The sequence below is a fragment of the Falco rusticolus genome, chromosome 1, assembly GCF_015220075.1.
Source record: "Falco rusticolus isolate bFalRus1 chromosome 1, bFalRus1.pri, whole genome shotgun sequence".
Classification (NCBI taxonomy): Eukaryota; Metazoa; Chordata; class Aves; order Falconiformes; family Falconidae; genus Falco; species Falco rusticolus.
In genome coordinates, this window is record NC_051187.1 from 47010372 (window position 1) to 47028039 (window position 17668).

Below are 17668 nucleotides of genomic sequence, written 5' to 3' on the forward strand. Positions count from 1 at the left end.
ATCCAAGGGGAAACTGCAACAAAGTCATAAGGAAAATGTAAGCAAGTATGAGACTACTGAGGCACTTGGATGTTGTTTGACAAGGCTGTTGCATCCATCTGCCAGATACACAAAAACCCTCTCAGGCTCCCTCAGCTCCCTAGCAAAGAGCAATCTCTCAGGCAGCAATTAGTACTTCTACTGCAACCTCCAGCTTCACAAAAATGTTGATATGTTTAAATAAAACCAAACAAAACTGATCTGGAGAACAAGTCACCTATTTTGAGTGTGAGAAGTCTCCATATATAAATGGAAAAATATCTGATGAGTTGATTTCTAATAATAAATGAAAACTGATAATTAAAACCAAGGAATCACAGAAAAGCGGGAACAAGGGAACCAGCTAAGATGAGTATTAGGGGCTAGGTTTTACTATTAAGTATTGATTTTATCCTTAATATTCGTCCTTATCTCCAGAGGTACACAACAAATCAGCAAGACACTTCAAAAGCTTCAAATAAGACACACAAAAAGAAGTGGAGGAGAATACTCTGAGCCAGTAACTGTACTGGCAAACAGGAGCTGGGGGCTAGAGAGACAAATTAAATACAGGTAAGAAGATGATGTTAAAAAAACAAGAAAAAGAGGAAATTCTCCTTTTGGGATTTGTTGATAAGGATACTGCATGCAATACATGGAAAGTGAACGTTTTGAGACCACTGTGATCTGATTTCAGTATTTGCAGTACAGCAACAAGATTAAAAACCTGGAAAAAACACAACTTCTGAAATGAAGAAATTGAGTTTAATCTTAAACATACTAAAGCAACACCTGAGATCTAAAAACCTAGTGTGTGAAGGATGGTTACACAGAACTTAACACAGAGAAACAAGTACATACTGCTACACAAGCATGTACAGATATATTTTAAAATTAATTATTAGAAACAATTGATACATACAGAATCTTTACTGCAAAGCAAAAAAGAAAAAAAAATAAATCCCCAGGGAACAGATTTGACAAATTACTTTTGGAGTTAACCTAAGCTTACTTAATAATCAGTGCTGTGACATCCTGTGGTAATATTCTGCCCTGCTTATTTATGATGAAGAACTGATCCTGAAAAAGATACTTGGAGATCTCTAAATTATATAAGTAATCCAGGTATACAGTGGTAAAAATCAAACCCATGTAATCACTTATGATGCAAACTGAGGTCCTGAGATGCTTAAAGACTCCTTCATGACTGTTTCAGTACTTGTTAGAGGGAAAAATGAAGAAAATTGATTTGGTGGGTAGCAAGATTGTTTCCACCTAGCTGGCAAGAAAGTTTTTAACAATCTTGTCACACCCATTGTAGGTATGGGCTGAAAAACTACAAGCAAATTTAGCAGACCAGTTAAGATCACTGATCAACTGAAATTCTAAAGGAGGCTTCTTTCTTGAGAAAGGACTAAACGTTACATGTACAAACGCATTTTATGAATTCGAGCTGAATGGTCGCAATAGTTGCTCTTAATCCAGAAATGTGCACTTGTGAGAGTGAAGTCACTTCATACGAGACCCTATTCATAATTTTTTCTCTGCAATTATGAATTAAGGTATTTTAGGACCTGCAAGCTTCTTTTTTCTATTCTCCCCAGTACAACAGCGTTTCAAACAAAGCTATTCTAAAGTATTTAAAAAAATAATTTAACACTCCATCTAAATTAGGGCAGAAATTAGAATAAAAAGTCCACACAAACTTACCAAATAAATTGGTTTTCACAGTGATAGACAGATGAGTGTTGTTTCTAAGGATTTCCACGGCTTTTGACAGCTGAATGTTTTCAAAGTTTTGACCATTCACTTCCAGTATCTAAAAATATAGTGGGTTTTTTTTTAGTGAAGAGAAAGGAACAAAAAAGCCGGGGGCAGGGGAGAGGAAGAGGCACGGGGGACAACACCACGACACACATTTTACAATTACATACCTGGTCTCCACGTTTCAAGCCTGCTTCTGTAGCTTTGCTACCAAAATCTACACTGTCAACAAAGATTCCAAACCCCTTTTCTGACCCTCCCAGCAAGATAAAAGGCAAAGGGGCTTCTCGAGATGGCTTTGTTAAGGTTATCAATCTTCGTTTAGCTTTAGCAGCACAAGCAATATTTAACAGCCTCAAATGTCCACCCATTTTCTGCAAGAGAAAAGCATAATTTGTTACACATAACAGCCTGGCTACTCCCTTCCCAAATTGTCAGAAAACCCCTCCATCTTACCTCCCTCTCCAAATTATTCTCAAATTCTTCCAGAAATCGAGTCATAGCAGGATCTCCTTCAAAATCATTGAAGTGATTGTTCACCCACAACAATACTACCCGTGTTACCTGAAAATTAATAACACAAAGATTTTCCAAGAGCACCCAGAACAGCACTAGTGCCAGGTCCTTTAAGGCACTGCTCCTTAAAGCCCCTGTAAACTTCCATTGGAATCTTGAATATTGTACGTATACACCCAAACCTAAATTTACTAATATGCAATCATTTACCAGGAGGATAAACCGAATTAAGTATTAGAATTGCTTTCACTTGTGTAAGCAATTGTATGTTGTATTTCATAAAGAATACTATGAATACTTCGAAATTAACACTGACTATATCAAATGTCATTGCGTAGGGAACAGAGCACACAGGTACAAGGCAACGAGTTGGATCCATTTCTGACTTAAAATAATTTCCTGTTCATGTACATTTCCAAAGCTGCTTAATTCTTCAAGCACATGATCATAAAGCTTCTTCTGATACTGCTTCATATTAGTTCTTGAATCTCACAAATCTTTAGATAAGCCACCATTAACTTCATTAGGCATTTACCTGGGTAAAAGAGCTATTGAATGTTTAGAGAGGCAGGAAAAAGGAGCTATTGTCAGAAGCAGGAAAGAGGTTTTAACAGTGAATACAGGCAATTCTTCTCCTTAAAGCCAATCTTCCAGTTTACTACCCCTCTTTTCTGCCTACCCCTACTCTCCCCAAGCAACTATGACTTATCAAGTTCTGAAGGACCTTAGCTGGTATTTTACAGTTTGTTAGGAAAAAACTCTAAAGGAATACTACTAATCAATTTTATTTTTGTGGCTTTACCTCCAATAAGAGCTGCATTTTTTTAAAACTATATGCTTACACTATCACATTTTATCTTAGCATGCAATTTGACCTGGAACATCAGCAGCACTTGTCCTGACAAAATAAGAAGAGTTTTCATGTGTTGAATTAATATCTATTCAAGCTATTTTTAAAAAGCTCCTGAATCCAAAATGGTTGTGCCGCTCAAAGTTATCCCTGAAAATACAGTTGCATTTCTTCAGTTATGCTGGGAAAGTAAGGTAGTAGGGGAAAACCTCTACACGTTTCAAAAACTAGAGCTTAAGAGCAAAATCTGGAGCTAACCCCTGTCCGTTCTCTGTGTCTGGCACAAAACCTAAACCCCCGCAGCCTCTTACGCTGAAGGTCTGACACCAGGCATCCAAAATCAACCCCTGCCACCCTCAGAGTTTCCAAGTAGCTTGCCTTTTACCCCAGAAAAGCAAGTGTATTCAGAATTGCCAAAATTGATAACCAAACTAATCAAGACCCTCAAAACTCCCGTGAGTTCGGATTTCTAACAGGAGGCAACTGCACAGCACTGCGTGCTGGAGCTCCCAGCCACAGGGACAGAGGCAAGGGGTAGCATTTCTGACATATCGGAGATTTTGCCCACTTTGAAAATGAACTTCCTTTCTGTTAAACATCTGTGGTGTTTGTCATTAATGTGGAGGACACTAGAAGATCCAGACAATGTCTGGTTAAATTTAGGTGAATTGCAGATTTTTAAAATAGGCTAGGAAGTTGCAAGCCATACCATGTAATGTATTTGAAATCACTGCAGTGATAGCTTCAGCATCAATGCTGCTTTCAGAGCTGGGGGTTACTAACGCACACCCAAACGGCACTGTGCTGGAAAGGCTCGAATGGGGACATCCAGAGGAATGCCATTACTTGTGTCACAACCAGGAACAGCATTAAAAGAGGATTAAAGCTGTAAAGTCAAGTACCCTGCTGCTGGGCAAAATCATCGGCAAGGCTGGGTCCCCAATGCCCCAATCTGATTACAGATCATCCTCAGTTATGATGTTATACTCACCCCTTTCCCTCTCCTCACTGCCTACCAGTCCCTAAAAAATAACAGCTCAAATTTTCCAGATTCCTTGCTCCCCACGTGCTTATCTCCACTTGTCCCAAGGTGTTCTCTTGACTCTTGCCTTTCCGTCAGTGCCACTGGAGGTCAGGAAGGTTGGTTATTGAGATGGCAGAACAAAGAGCTACTCTGTTTTCAGACCTGATACCAGCAACTGTGCCGGCTCACGCCGTTACAGAGGCTGAAAGGATTATCCATTGGAGGACAAGGAAAAATAAGTGGAAAGATGAACTCCAATATTCGAGCTCTGAAGCTGTAACAAGCCTATGCTGAACAATATTAGCTGCAAAGCCTATCCTCTCTGCCAAATGTAAGATTCTTCCTCCAACGCACAGATATAGTAGCATTTCTAGAAGAAATACCCAGATTTAAATAAAAGTTGAAAACCAAATTTCTCTTTACCTTTACCGATACAATTCCCTCTGTTCAAAATCTGCAAAAAAATCTGGAATTTTTACTATTTTTTTTACCTATGAGAAACTTGTAGACAAGTGAAAATAAAGTATTACAGTGTGAAGCACAGTATAGAGCCTCAACAGACAGCATGCCAAAGGTGGATATACAGTGCCTTATTCTTCCATCATGGCAGTTTTGTTTAGGGAAGAGGATGTTTGATTGCTTTCTTGTGTTTGGGTTGCTTTTTCTTTTTTTCTTTTTTTTTTTTTTTAATGCTGTGTAAGGCTCAACAGATTCTTAACAATGGCTGTATTTTCTAGTGTCTTTATATAAAAATAAAGTATCACAAAACGTTTGCCAAGATGTGTTAAGTAGTATTATGTATGGAAAACACAGAAATTAGTTATATGCTCAAATTTTGAGACATAACAGAATTCTATTGAATTATATTAAATAAAAATGTTGATTACTGGAAAAAAGCTTTCCCTACAGTTGCTAGCAACAAAGTTGTAAAAACACAGCAAGGTAAAACATGGTTAATTTACCTTGCCTGAACACATGAAAACTTAAATAAAACACAGTAAGACAAGGAGAAAATATTTTCTTAGGCTTATCCATATATTCTGCCATTAAAACATGTCACCAGCTATCTGTGTCTTATTCAGTTTAGTCATTCTCTCTAGAACATATTTTATTCTTAAAAGCATATATTTCAATGCAAACGGTAACAGGTATGTAATTCAGCGGATTTAACCTTATCCCTGAGGCTGGGGTCATTGAACCACTCCAACAACTTCTTGCCCACTTCCATTGGGCTGGAAAGAAAGGTCCGATACGTCAACAGAAAGTCTTCTATAAATGTTGGGTCTACCACAGAGTGCTCTTCCACCAAATGCATTGTCAACCTTTCAGCTGTTCCCTATACAAATAAAATAAAATCTTAGTTATTAAAACAGATTTTCAACAAATGCAAATTTGTTTTCTTGTAACATGCTGAAGGTGGATTACACTAGAAAGAATGCTGGCATCTATTGACTGATAAGCTAGGCAAACAACAGCTTAACCATTGTGATAAGAAATGTGAAGAATTTATGAAATTGATCTCTATAGAAATCACCTAGTTATCAATGTGCATAATCATAAAAAGAAAACCCAGAAATATAATCAGTCCATTTCCAAACATATATTTTTATAATATGTATCTCAACTAATCCTGGACCTAACTTGCCAAGAGAAGAAGTTTATAGAACACAAGACATTTGCAAGACACACCCACTTTTGCTTTTACCTTGATGACAATGTGACCTTTTCTTGTTCCAGTGCGATCAAGCTCCCTGTGCTCCTTCACCATCACAATCTCCCCTTCCTCTTCTACCTTCTGCATGTTCTTTTCCACTTGATTGAGGATGCGGCAATAATCTTGCTGGGCTATACAAACAAACTGGAAAGAATCATCGCGCACCGGTATTAAAAGGTAAAATCTTCAGAAAAGTATTTAGACTTAAGATGCAAGTACTCTATTAATAGAAAAGATAGTTTCTCAGCCTGCGTGAGCCAAATTTGTCTTTCCAGCAGTTCAGCAGTAGTAAGCAGATGAATACACAAGCACAGTACTTCCACCACAATCTTGCAATTAGAGGAGAACAAGATTAATCAGAGCAAAATGATTGAGCATTATCACCCATTTTTGTTTAGCTGCTTTGACCTCCCCTCTGCTGGAGATGAAGCTCAGTAACTTTGCTGGTATTTTTTCTCCCATGCAAGCTTTTGTGTGGCATTTAGGAGGGTTAAGAGAATGAAAAGAAAACCTAGCTTTTATTTTTTTGTGCTTATTGCTATTGTAAATAATTTTCATTTTCCATAGCTATTATTAATAACAAGTGAATCATTAAAAAAATTAACATTTATTCAATTACATGAGTGCAGGTACATAGAAACAAATTACTTCTGGATTAAAGCATGCAGCAGGAAAAGTATTTTATAGAATCATCTGTCCAGCCACAAATAAGTGCAAAAATAATTATCTGAAGAATATTCCTAGCACCTACACTATGCAAAAATAATTAAGACCATCCACTACAACTTAGAAAATGAAAATACTGTACACACTATGAATTGTCTTCTACAAATAGTCTCTTTTTTGGGATAATATTAAACTGTCTTGTATGAACTTTGGTATTTTAACTGAAAGGAAATAACAGTGTTCCTACTGATTGGAAAGTTCTTAAATCATCATGTATGTTCTTAGGACAAAGGCATAAGAGTATTTTCTTCTGCACTCTCCATAATTCATTTACATACCTTTTCTATTTCCAGCAGCTAGTAGTAGCTGAAATGGGAGTCCCACAGTCTGGATTTATTCCAAAAGATTATCCTAACAAGATACCATTTATGCATTTTTTGGAAGTTAGATGGGTAAACTAAACCAGGTGACTCCACTAACACATATTTACACCCATTTCAAAGGGCATCTACTGGAAGCTAATTAGCCATTGGGACTAAGCAAAAAGCTTAAAACACCCAGGACTTGGCTTTTATTTTCTGGATGGGAATAAGCAAATAGGAACCACATATCCAGATTAGGCTAGTAGTTTTATGCTATGAGAAGCATTCCTTACATCTGACCACTTGGTGTTACAGCAGACGTCAAGGCATTTTCCTTGAAAAGCCAATTTTTTAAAAACTAGATTTTCCACTCACACCATGGGAGAGTTTGTATTACTTTCAGATTCAGTAGCTGAGTCCAGTAAGGAAGAATGGCTATTACCTGTAGAAGACCCTATAATGGCTAATGAACCTTGAGGTCCTACTACGGGAAAGTTTGAAGCAATGGGTGTATGCAACAGGCTGCAAGGTCTCCAGTTCTGGAGAAAGCATATAAACAAACCTCTTCATCCTCTTCATCCAGGATGATCCCTACCCAGATGAAGGGAACTCAATTTCCCAGATTGTGGGTATGCAGGAGTCTCATTTCCCAACTATTGTACAGGCTTACATGCTGGAGATTTTACATATATTCAGTTTTAAATAAAACCACATCGGGCTATTGAGATGCATTACGCCTATATGCATGTACGTGAGTTTGTATGTATTACAGTCCGACGCTCTACCTGGCAGTCATCCACTTTGGTTCTCATCACTCCTTTCATGTATTCCTTTTCCATAGTAGGGGAAACACCAAAACTGTTCCCCATGCAGAGTATCTCTGTTCTTCCATCAGGGTACGTCACCTCCACAGAGCCATTCAAAATGACTGACCAGGAATCCAGCTACAAAGCAAATGTTGCAGGATACATGAAGACTGAATCATTTAACACTGTAGTATCATACTGTATAGACACAACCCTCACAATTTTTCCAAAGGAAAAGTTATTTTTTTAGCATCTATTAAAAACATTTATAAGTTGGTTTACCTTAAAAGTACAACTATTTCCAGCTCAAGAAAACTGGGATCTTAAATTTATCTTTAATGTTAAGAGCTTATGTAAGATTGTAAAAAAAATTAAAGGAAACAAAGAAAGAAAGCAAGCTTTAAAATACCACTTAAACACTGACACAAACTCCCCAAATGAGCTCCAACAAGCAGAAAGCCTTTGGTACATTATGAAGAACATTTTCTTACGCTTTTATTGTATAAGAAATGTTGCAGGAATGCTTAAACAAAAGCTTCCAAAGTAATCCAGAACAAAAAGAGGGTTAATTTACCTGCTCAATGTTACTTTTTTATTTAACTTTTTTTTTTTTATTAAGTTTTAAGCAACAAAAGGGAAACTTAAACCTATGGAATCTGGGATGTTTGGTGTATTAGGAGAGTCAAAAGCAACTTCTACTGACCTCTTCCCCATCATTTAGTACAATAGTTCCTGCTCTCTCCACAACCGCAAACACCATTACAGCACAGAGCTCTCTCCTCACTGACATTGTCATGTTGGCAAAAGCAGGCAACTGATGCATGAATTCCAGTAGTTGTTCTGAGGGAGAAAAAGCCCACTGAGTCATGCATGTCAAAAAAACAAAGCACAGTAAAGACAGTTCTTCAGCAAGATGCCTGAGGCTACTTAAGCTAAAATGCTGCACAATCGTTTCTGTATACTAATAAATCATGTACAGTGGCCTGTTGTAATTACTGGGTATTTCGCAGACACAGACTGGCTGGTCATATCATCAATAGAGGCCCTGCAAAGTAAAAGTCAGCATAATGGGAGAATTGTAATGTAACCCAGAGCTCTGAATACAACCAATGATGTTTGTAATACTCTAGCCAGGGCAATAGCTCCCTTAAGACTATGATAGGACTACATAAAACACAGCAAGACATTAAGAACATAAATTTCACAAAACCGAACAAGTTCATTGGCAAAGCTATCCCTTCCTAGGCTACACTTAACAGTAAATTGTACTTGATTATCATCTGACAGATTCATAAAGTACCCCTCAGACGGCCTAGACAGGATTACTGTCTTAAAGGTGACTACTGCTGCTCGGTCTTCTGCATGCACTGGAGTTGCACTTGTACTCAACAGTGAACTTCTCTCATATTTCCCTTTTTTACACTGTTTGTAACTACAGAACTCAATTTGTCTTAGTAGTTTTGCTGACGGATTACATGGCCTAAATGCTAGACACTTTTCCATTCAGTCTGATCTAAAAAACCTACTGAAAGTAGTCAATAAGATCCCACCTTTTTTCCTAAATTTTTATTTACTCAGAATCACTGAATGATTGAAGTTGGGACCTCTGGAGGTCATCTGGTCAAACCCGCCTGCTCAGGCAGGGCAGTCTACAGACCATGTCCAGATGGCTTCTGAGTGTCTCCAAGGAGGGAGACCTCTCCACCACCCCTGGGCAGGCTGTGCCAGGGCTCAGTGACAGTAAAGTGTTTCCTGGAGGTCAGACAGAGCCTCCTGTGTTTCAGTTTGTGCCCACTGCCTCTGGTTCTCTCACTGGGCAGCACTGAGAAGAGCCTAGCTCTGTCGTCTTTACACCCTCCCTCCAGGTGTTTGTACACGCCAATGAGATCCCCCTGAGCCTTCTCTTCTCCAGGCTGAACAGTGCCAGCTCTCTCAAGACTTTCCTCGTATAAGAGATGCTCCCTTAGTCATATGATAATCAACCTTAATCATCACTTAGTCATACTTTGACAAAAGAAAAAAAATTAAAATTCAGCCAGTGAAACAGATTAGATTAGAAACTGTAAGAATTTGAATTCTAGATCTGCTTTGCTTTCAGTGTATTAACCTGGATGTTAACATTGCAAATTAGTTTGATTAGAGGCACATTTACATAAAGGTCTTAATGGCTCCAATATTTAATACAAATGTTATCTTTAGTTAAAAACAGACACAACATCACAACTTACAATTAAAAAATTTAATGTAATAAGCATCCAGTGTTGACATTAATGTTGACTTTGCCAAGGTTCTGTTTTCTAGTACACAATGATGTAACTTCTTAAACCAGTTCTGATATCAATTAGAAATTGAAGCTTGAGATCAAAAGGGCCAGCAGCTAGTAGTTTTCACCTACATTACGTGTGTTTTCCTCTTCTTTGGCTGTAGCAATTCACTGACTGAATTTATGGCGTTTATGAATCACCTTACAGAACAAACACTAAACCTACCAACTACAAAAGCCAATGATTAAAATAAAACCTTATGTTCCAAGTTTGAGGTTTGGGGTCCGTTAGTTGGTTTTTTGTGAAGGAGAACAAGTTTGACAGTATTTTACTACACAGCAATACTTACCAATGTCATCATCTGTCCTGTCTATTGGGTCTTTCTCCAAGCAGTCTCTAACAATATCCCTACTCATCAAAGGATCTGATGCCCTTTCAATGTCTTCTTCATCATCATCATCCTCAGAATCCACTGCTGTCTCTGGCAGCCCACTGAGATCCATATCACCAGCCTCACTTTCTGTAGCCTAAATTAATGTATAAACAATTTCAAAAAACCAACAAACAAACATTCAAATGTGTTCTTCACTGCTCAGTTATCTAGTTAAATGTACAGAAATTAATTCTATCACCCAACATCGCTCAGATTCACTCGATATTTTGGATATTGCTTTTTCCTTTACATATCTTTTCAAAGGAACTAACAGCTAATCAACCCAAACCCACTGTTGATACAGGGCTTTTAAGACTTGTTTCAGTCAGCCACATGTAAACGGGATCCAAGAGACATGATTTAATCAGTAGGTCTTCAGGGAATTGAAGGCAGTTATATTTCAAGGAACAATTTCTTGGAATATTAACTGAATGTAATGTTTTTAAATAAACAGTTCATTTCAAACAATTTCTGTTCCCATCCCAACTTTACATTTTCAGACAAATTGGAAATGCAATGTAATTTTAAGTAGACGGTTTTGGGAAATAATTCCAGCCTCAAAACCCTACAGGAATTTTGCTATCTCCCAGTAACCAGGACTATTTTTCTTTTACAGTTCCAGTTGAACACAGTTAAATATGGCTTTCATTTGTTAATAAACTGTACAAGAATTTACAGATGCAGAAAAAATGCAAAGTCACTGTTTAAACACCACAGATAGACTACACATAATATCTGCCAAACTCAACCTCCTAACTCAAATTTTTATTAAAATGAAGGAAAACACAGTCCATATATAGCCTGAGGTCATTAGTATAGCACTAAAGGTACATAGATTTTAATGGTGCGGTTTTAAGACCAAACACTTAATAAATCCCACAAACATTTGTCTGTCATGGCTATTAAAACTGCTTTTTCTCAGAACCTGACTTAATACCACAGCAGCTGCCACGGCTCAGCTATGACAATTTTTAAGGAAATGCAAGCTTCTAATGAGCAGGTTTTAAGCCATGGCTTGAGAAATCAAGTTTCACAGACCTTACAGGGCTGGTTTGTCTCTGAGACTGGAAGTACACAATGCATTCACTCTACTTTAAAACATAGCTGCTAAAGCCTGTTTTATCGATCTGTCTCACACTAGTAGAAAAAACAAACAAACAAACAAACAAACAAACAAACAAAGCCACACCAAAACACCCAAAACTAGGTCACCCTCCAAACACAGAGAAGGTAAGATAAATTACATTGGTATTTTCACAGAATCACCTTCCCTACTCCTGCCTCACTAGCTGTGGCTGACATCTGTTACTTTAATGCCATTATACACTGTCACCTTACGAACAGTAGCATATGGCTGGAGGCTGAGCAGGGCAGCTAGTGGCATTCTTAAATGCTTCTGTCCTGCAGCACAACACAAGCTTTGTAACAGGGTCTTATTAATATAAAAAGCATCGCAATAGCACCTACACAATATTCAAATTATTCTCACTTTTTAGTGGTTTAGGGTTTTTAAAAGAAAAAATGCTGAGCACTTTTTAAGTAGGATAAAGGAAGGTGTTACGGACATACAAACAAATCACAAAAACAATAGCATGATAGCAGTATCGTCATCGCAAATCTTACTGTGTTTAACATGTACGTTCCCTATGATATAATTTAACATAGTTGCTGTAATTACTCTTTTAAAATAGCCTTCATCAAAAGCGACTGGTGGAAAAATTAGTGACGATGAGTCAGTAGATACACAGCTTATGACACCAATCTGTCAGAATCAGAAGTCTCCAACAGTGACAATTCCAGTGACAGTGGGACTAATTCACAGTCAATTTTGCAAACCTTCCCATTACTGACAAGCACCCCTCCTACCTGCTAGGTTAAGCTCTCTCAAAAGCACGTTAGTAAAATTAATGCAGAACTAAATTTAGTCACACAGTACTAACACACATGAGAACATTCCACATAATGTTCAAAATCTGATTACTAAAAGACAAGTTATTTGACTGTCTGAAAACGATAAAACAAAACTGGACAGAAGCTGAAGCTCTATTACCAGGAAAAGTCAATGCTATTTAAAAAAAAATTCTTACACTGAAATGAAATGCAACTTTGTATTCAGAAAATACTTTCAAAATACTACTAAGTCTACAAGCATTTCATGAAGATTATCACTTTTTACAGAGCTTTCTTCTTTTTTGTTTTTTTTTTACAATTGAGATTACTGTAGAAACCTGAATGATAAAGCAACTACTTCCAACTTGCTAGTTATCAAAAAATACAAACCACTGCAACAAAGCAGCTTAGAATTGAATGCAACAATCCTCAGAGTAGTAGGAAAATGTATTTATTTAACTGTAAATACCTTTAAAAATAGAACTTATCTTTTGAGGAAAAAAAACCAACACATTTTTTCAAGCAACTTTCTGAAAACATGATGATCTTATGAAAGATAGCAAAGGAACACAAGTGTGGCCTTTCCACATAGGCAATATGCTTCACACCAGTAAAGATTCAAACTCCTCAATGCCACAAGGACTCCTGTTTATAAATGCAAAAAGTTTTGTTACATTATTAAGAATAATTGGATCTGTCTTCATGGTAAAAGCAAGCACCAATTTATCTACAAAACCATTGCAAATAGCTTCTTTAGCCTTAGTAGCATCAAGTATAACATTTAAGTATTCAAGGCCCTCTTGCTGACACATTAAAATTCACAACCCACCTACTTTGTGCACTTTTGTACTCCCTCGTGTGTTACAAAAATCGAGTGTGTCCACACAGGCACCTTTAGTTCTGAACCAACAGCACTGTATTTGTGTAAGACTGAAGGGAAAACCTTGGTTAGCTCCTTTGAGCGTAGGAGCTTCCTTATAAACCCCAGCAGGAGAAAAACCAGAACACAAGCTGAATACATGACAGAATTCCTACCACAATCAGCCACGAGGCTTAGAGCTTCTCAGGGCATGTCATCAAGGATAAAATACAAACCAGAAATCAGTGCTTTCATAGGTGCATGTTGTCCTTTGTTTCTTGGGTAATAAGAGAAATCAGCTTCACTTAATCTAAAGAGATCGCATGTAAGAAAAATGTACAAAACAATGTCTCTCCAAAGTCTGAATACCAGCTGCAATAGAAATATTCTTCACTGTTGGAAAGATGGCATGAGAACTTTGCTGAAGCTTCAAAGGAATCACGTAAAAGTGACAGCTTAATATTTTATTTGTCACATCACCAACAAGAAAGTCAGGAGACTGAGACAGACATTTGCAAGCCGGAGGAGAAGAGTTATTTCACATTTGGTACCTGAAAAGAACCTGCCCCATTTTAAACAGTGTCTATAAAAGCTAATATTGTACCAACAAAAAAAAAAATGGTTGCTCCAGCTGCTGAGGATCTCCAAGTCCAAACTCACTTCTAGATTTGAGTGATAACAGCTAATTAAAAAAATACCGTGAACTAACTAGGAAAACATGTAAAGTAAAAGAGCCTTGCATAAGTTCTCAGTTAGCCTTTGGCTCATTGATTGATTGGGGGCGTGGTTTAAATAATAATAAAAAAAAAAAACCACAAAACAAACAAACAAAAAAACCACCAAAAACCTCAACCCTATGATTTGTTCCCCTTAGGTCCAACTGGGCCCACTGAGGAAATAGAAGGTCCCTTCAAACTGGTATGGGAGGAAACTGATTAAGCCTAGCTTTAGTGGTCTTGCATTTTTGGAGGCATCATGAACACTGACATAAGGGGACAGACTTAAGAAGTACCATCCCTGGAAGTGCTCAAGGCCAGGCTGGATGGGGCTTTGAGCAAGGTGGTCTAGTGCCCATGGCAGGGGGGGTGGAACTAAGTGATCTTTAAGTCCCTCCCACCCCAAACCATTTCATGATAATGAGAGCATTGATGAACTACACAAACAGCAAAAGAAGATAACCTCCTTTACTGCCTTATTTCTTTCTCCAAACAATTTTTGTGTACCTGTTGAGAAAAAGATCAGAGGAGGTCAAGGGGGATACTGGCTCATCCAACAGATCTGTACCTTCACACAACCAAGTAACGCTCCCTCTACTTCATCTCACATATGCCCGCGCACACACACATCCCACCCTTACTATGGGAAAGAAAGTGGGAAGACTTGGAGAACTGCTTAGGAGACTACTGTTCTCTTTTCAACACTGTCCTGGGAAGAAAGCTTCCAGCTAGTCATAACAATAAAAAGAGAAAAAAATAGAAAACCATTAAAATTAACCACATTGACTACTATTTCTTAGTATTTAAACCAGAATATTTTAGCCTAGACTTTTATTTGTATTCCAATTCCTTTCTTTAGGAAACATTAAGAAAAAATAAGAAGCATCATTTTGAATAATAAATTTCCTTTGTGGCTAATGTCACCAGCTAAATCAACAATCCAAAATCAAAATCTCCAAACATGCATGAGAAAAACACTGGGGAGGAAAAAAAAAAAAAAAAAAAAGAAAGAAAGAAAGAAAGAAAGAAAAGAAGAAACTTGTTGTGCAAACCAGAAATATGTCTGGTGCAGTCCTTAAGTCCAAGAAGCTAACAAACAAAGCAGCCATGCTCAGCACAGAAAAAAACACCCCACCTTATTTTTCAGTTGTAATTTAAAGGCCAAAAACTAAACTAAAAAATGAAATTAAGAATGTCTATTAGCAAACACATTCTTTTTTTTTTTTACTCCCTAATTTTTAAGCTGATACTGATACAAGACACCAAGAACACAGGCACTACACCTCTCATGAAATTACTTGCAAAGGTCTCATTACTTTGAAATATATCAAGGGCACATTGGATCCAGCTTTGCCACAGAGCTAAATCATGGCTGGGGCTTTGTTTTACATTAGCTGTCACTGTGTAGAAGTTTACAATATCAATAAATGGCTATGAAATTAAATCCATGTAATTATAATATATATTTATTAAATAATTATCATATATATTGCAATCAATTATAATTATTACATGCACACAAGTCGAACATAAATTTAAGGCAGTAAAATTATTTTTTCTCTGCTGACATGAGGGCAAATGGCCATCAATACCTTAAAACTCCTTCAGCCTAAGATTTTTACTGTGCTCTCTCTTCATATTTGTTCTTCCATTATCTACTACAGAATTCACAACACAGCAGCCCACATCTGTCACAGGAGTCAGTCTGAGCAGTTTTCCTCCCTAGAGATGGAAAGATTCAACAACCCAGACAGCACATACCACAACCAACGTCCGTCCCTACTGCCAGCTCACTGCCACTTTCCCAAAACAGAGCAGCATTTGCTGTGACTCCATATGTACGTGCGAGCAGACAGAACAAGGGCTCTGGGCACTGAACTGCAGAACAGGTCAGCGGACCTGAACTCACCAGGAGTGATGAGGCACTGGACTTGGCCGAAACGGTGGGTGGGGAAGTTCAGCAGGACAGTTACCTGAGCAGTTTCAGATGCCCTTGCATCGCCCTGAGCCCTGCACCGCAGAGGCTGATACACTCAAAGGCAGACTTAATCTTAAGGTATAACCTCTTTCTTTGGCATACAGCAACTTCGGGGCAGGCTGCACACACTCTCGGGTTTGAGAGATAAAAGCCTGGGCTCCCTCAGGAAGACTTTCTGGAAGGTGGCCTTTTCTTCTCAGAGTTACCATCTCAGACTCAGGAGAGAACAAAGTTGACATCTTGAAAATTTCCAAGCAATACAGACATCCTGGGAGGGTCTTGTAAAGGATGTTCCCGGTTTCCTGTACCACCAGGACTATCCGGGCAGGCACCGGAGGGCACGCAGGGCCAGCAGGAAGCCACGGGGCTGAGGACAGGATAAGGCAAAGAAAGGCTGGCAAAGGAAAAAGCTGAGCCAACACAACAACACCTTTTCAAAACAGGGAGGGGGAATAACACGCATTCACAGGCCTGAATCTCCTTGCTCTCAAATTGGGATCATCAGCTGGTAAGATACATGACAGGTATAGGAATCATTTAGGAGCATATAGGAATAGGTATATGCTTCCATCTAGGAAGCATTAACTACGCATGAGAAGCAAGAGCGAGCAGTCATACATGACAAACAGCAGCGAATGATTTGCTTTGCCAAGTCAAGACAAGACAGAAGCAAAGTATTTTTCTTGGCAAATACAAGCCGGCACACAATCTATTAACATCCAGCATCCCCCCTTCCTCTCCAGTCACACTACAGTTACTCACTTTATGAACAAATAAGTTCATAAAGTTCATTCCTAAAATAAAAGTAACGACATTTAAGGACCTTACTAATTGGCACCTGAAATATTTTTGAGACTGGGGTGGGGTAAGCACAAAGGGTTCTTTATTTTAGTTAGTACCTCTCACCCAAAAGAAGTTCTTTCATGTGCAACATTTGGCAAACAAATTTAGTTACAGCATTAATATTTAAATGGAAATATTCTCAGCTCAATGCTGAAAGCATCTGAAGATTCAGCTTCATGATTTATTTAAAAAAAAAATATCTTAAAAGGCCACAAACGTATTTTCACTGCAAACAGCTGCTCCTCAGGCTATGGAACTAAAACTTACTAAGATGCAAAACATGACATATCATTACCTCAGATTTCAACAGTAAAGATCTAACTAACAGTATAATTAAAAAAAAAAAAACCACAAAAAAACAAAAAAACCCCAAACACTTATTTTATTTATCAACTGCAAGACAGCAATCTTTCTAAATAATTGCTTTCTACTTAGCCATAATGAACAAAGTCCACCTGACTGAACAGAAAAATGCCATTACATACGGAACATAAGAATCAAAGGAACAACGATACTGAGCTTTGTGTAAGACCTATTAAATTTGAAGTAAAAAAAAACAACAACCAACCATGCAGATGACTTGGTTATGGTTTACTGTTTTTGAATAAACACTTGGGAGAGAACTAAAAAGCAAACAACAAAGAGAATGACTGATCCAATATCTTCGCTTCGGAAAGTATTTGTTTATTTAATCCTTGACTTGACCCTAGAGAATTCAAATTACAGCGATTTTATTTTGTTGTGGGGGTTTTTTTGGCAGTACTTTAACTTAACATTGCTATAGTACATTCCTTTATGACTGAAACTGAGGTCAGAAATTTTTGGTTTACCACAATATGAGAAATCATTAAGTCAAACAATACTTGGTACCATTAAGTTAAATCCAAGAATTTAAGAAGCTTATCAGTTTCCACATCTGAACTTATCCATTCATTTTCTTAATGTTTCTTCAAGTATGTGTATTA

At 37.7% G+C, this 17668-nt stretch overlaps 1 protein-coding gene across 12 annotated transcripts in view; it reads right to left on the reverse strand.

The window, feature by feature from the left end:
• Window positions 1–17668, reverse strand: part of RAPGEF2 (Rap guanine nucleotide exchange factor 2) — a 195104-nt gene that overhangs the window by 28484 nt on the left and 148952 nt on the right. For all 12 annotated transcript variants that reach the window (XM_037377687.1, XM_037377697.1, XM_037377653.1 and 9 more), the window contains 8 exons: window positions 10334–10511; window positions 8424–8560; window positions 7700–7858; window positions 5878–6030; window positions 5344–5508; window positions 2239–2346; window positions 1953–2156; window positions 1729–1837 (listed from right to left, as the gene is read on the reverse strand). In XM_037377687.1, the coding sequence (XP_037233584.1) occupies window positions 1729–1837; window positions 1953–2156; window positions 2239–2346; window positions 5344–5508; window positions 5878–6030; window positions 7700–7858; window positions 8424–8560; window positions 10334–10511 (1213 nt within the window). The remainder of the gene's footprint in view (window positions 1–1728; window positions 1838–1952; window positions 2157–2238; window positions 2347–5343; window positions 5509–5877; window positions 6031–7699; window positions 7859–8423; window positions 8561–10333; window positions 10512–17668) is intronic.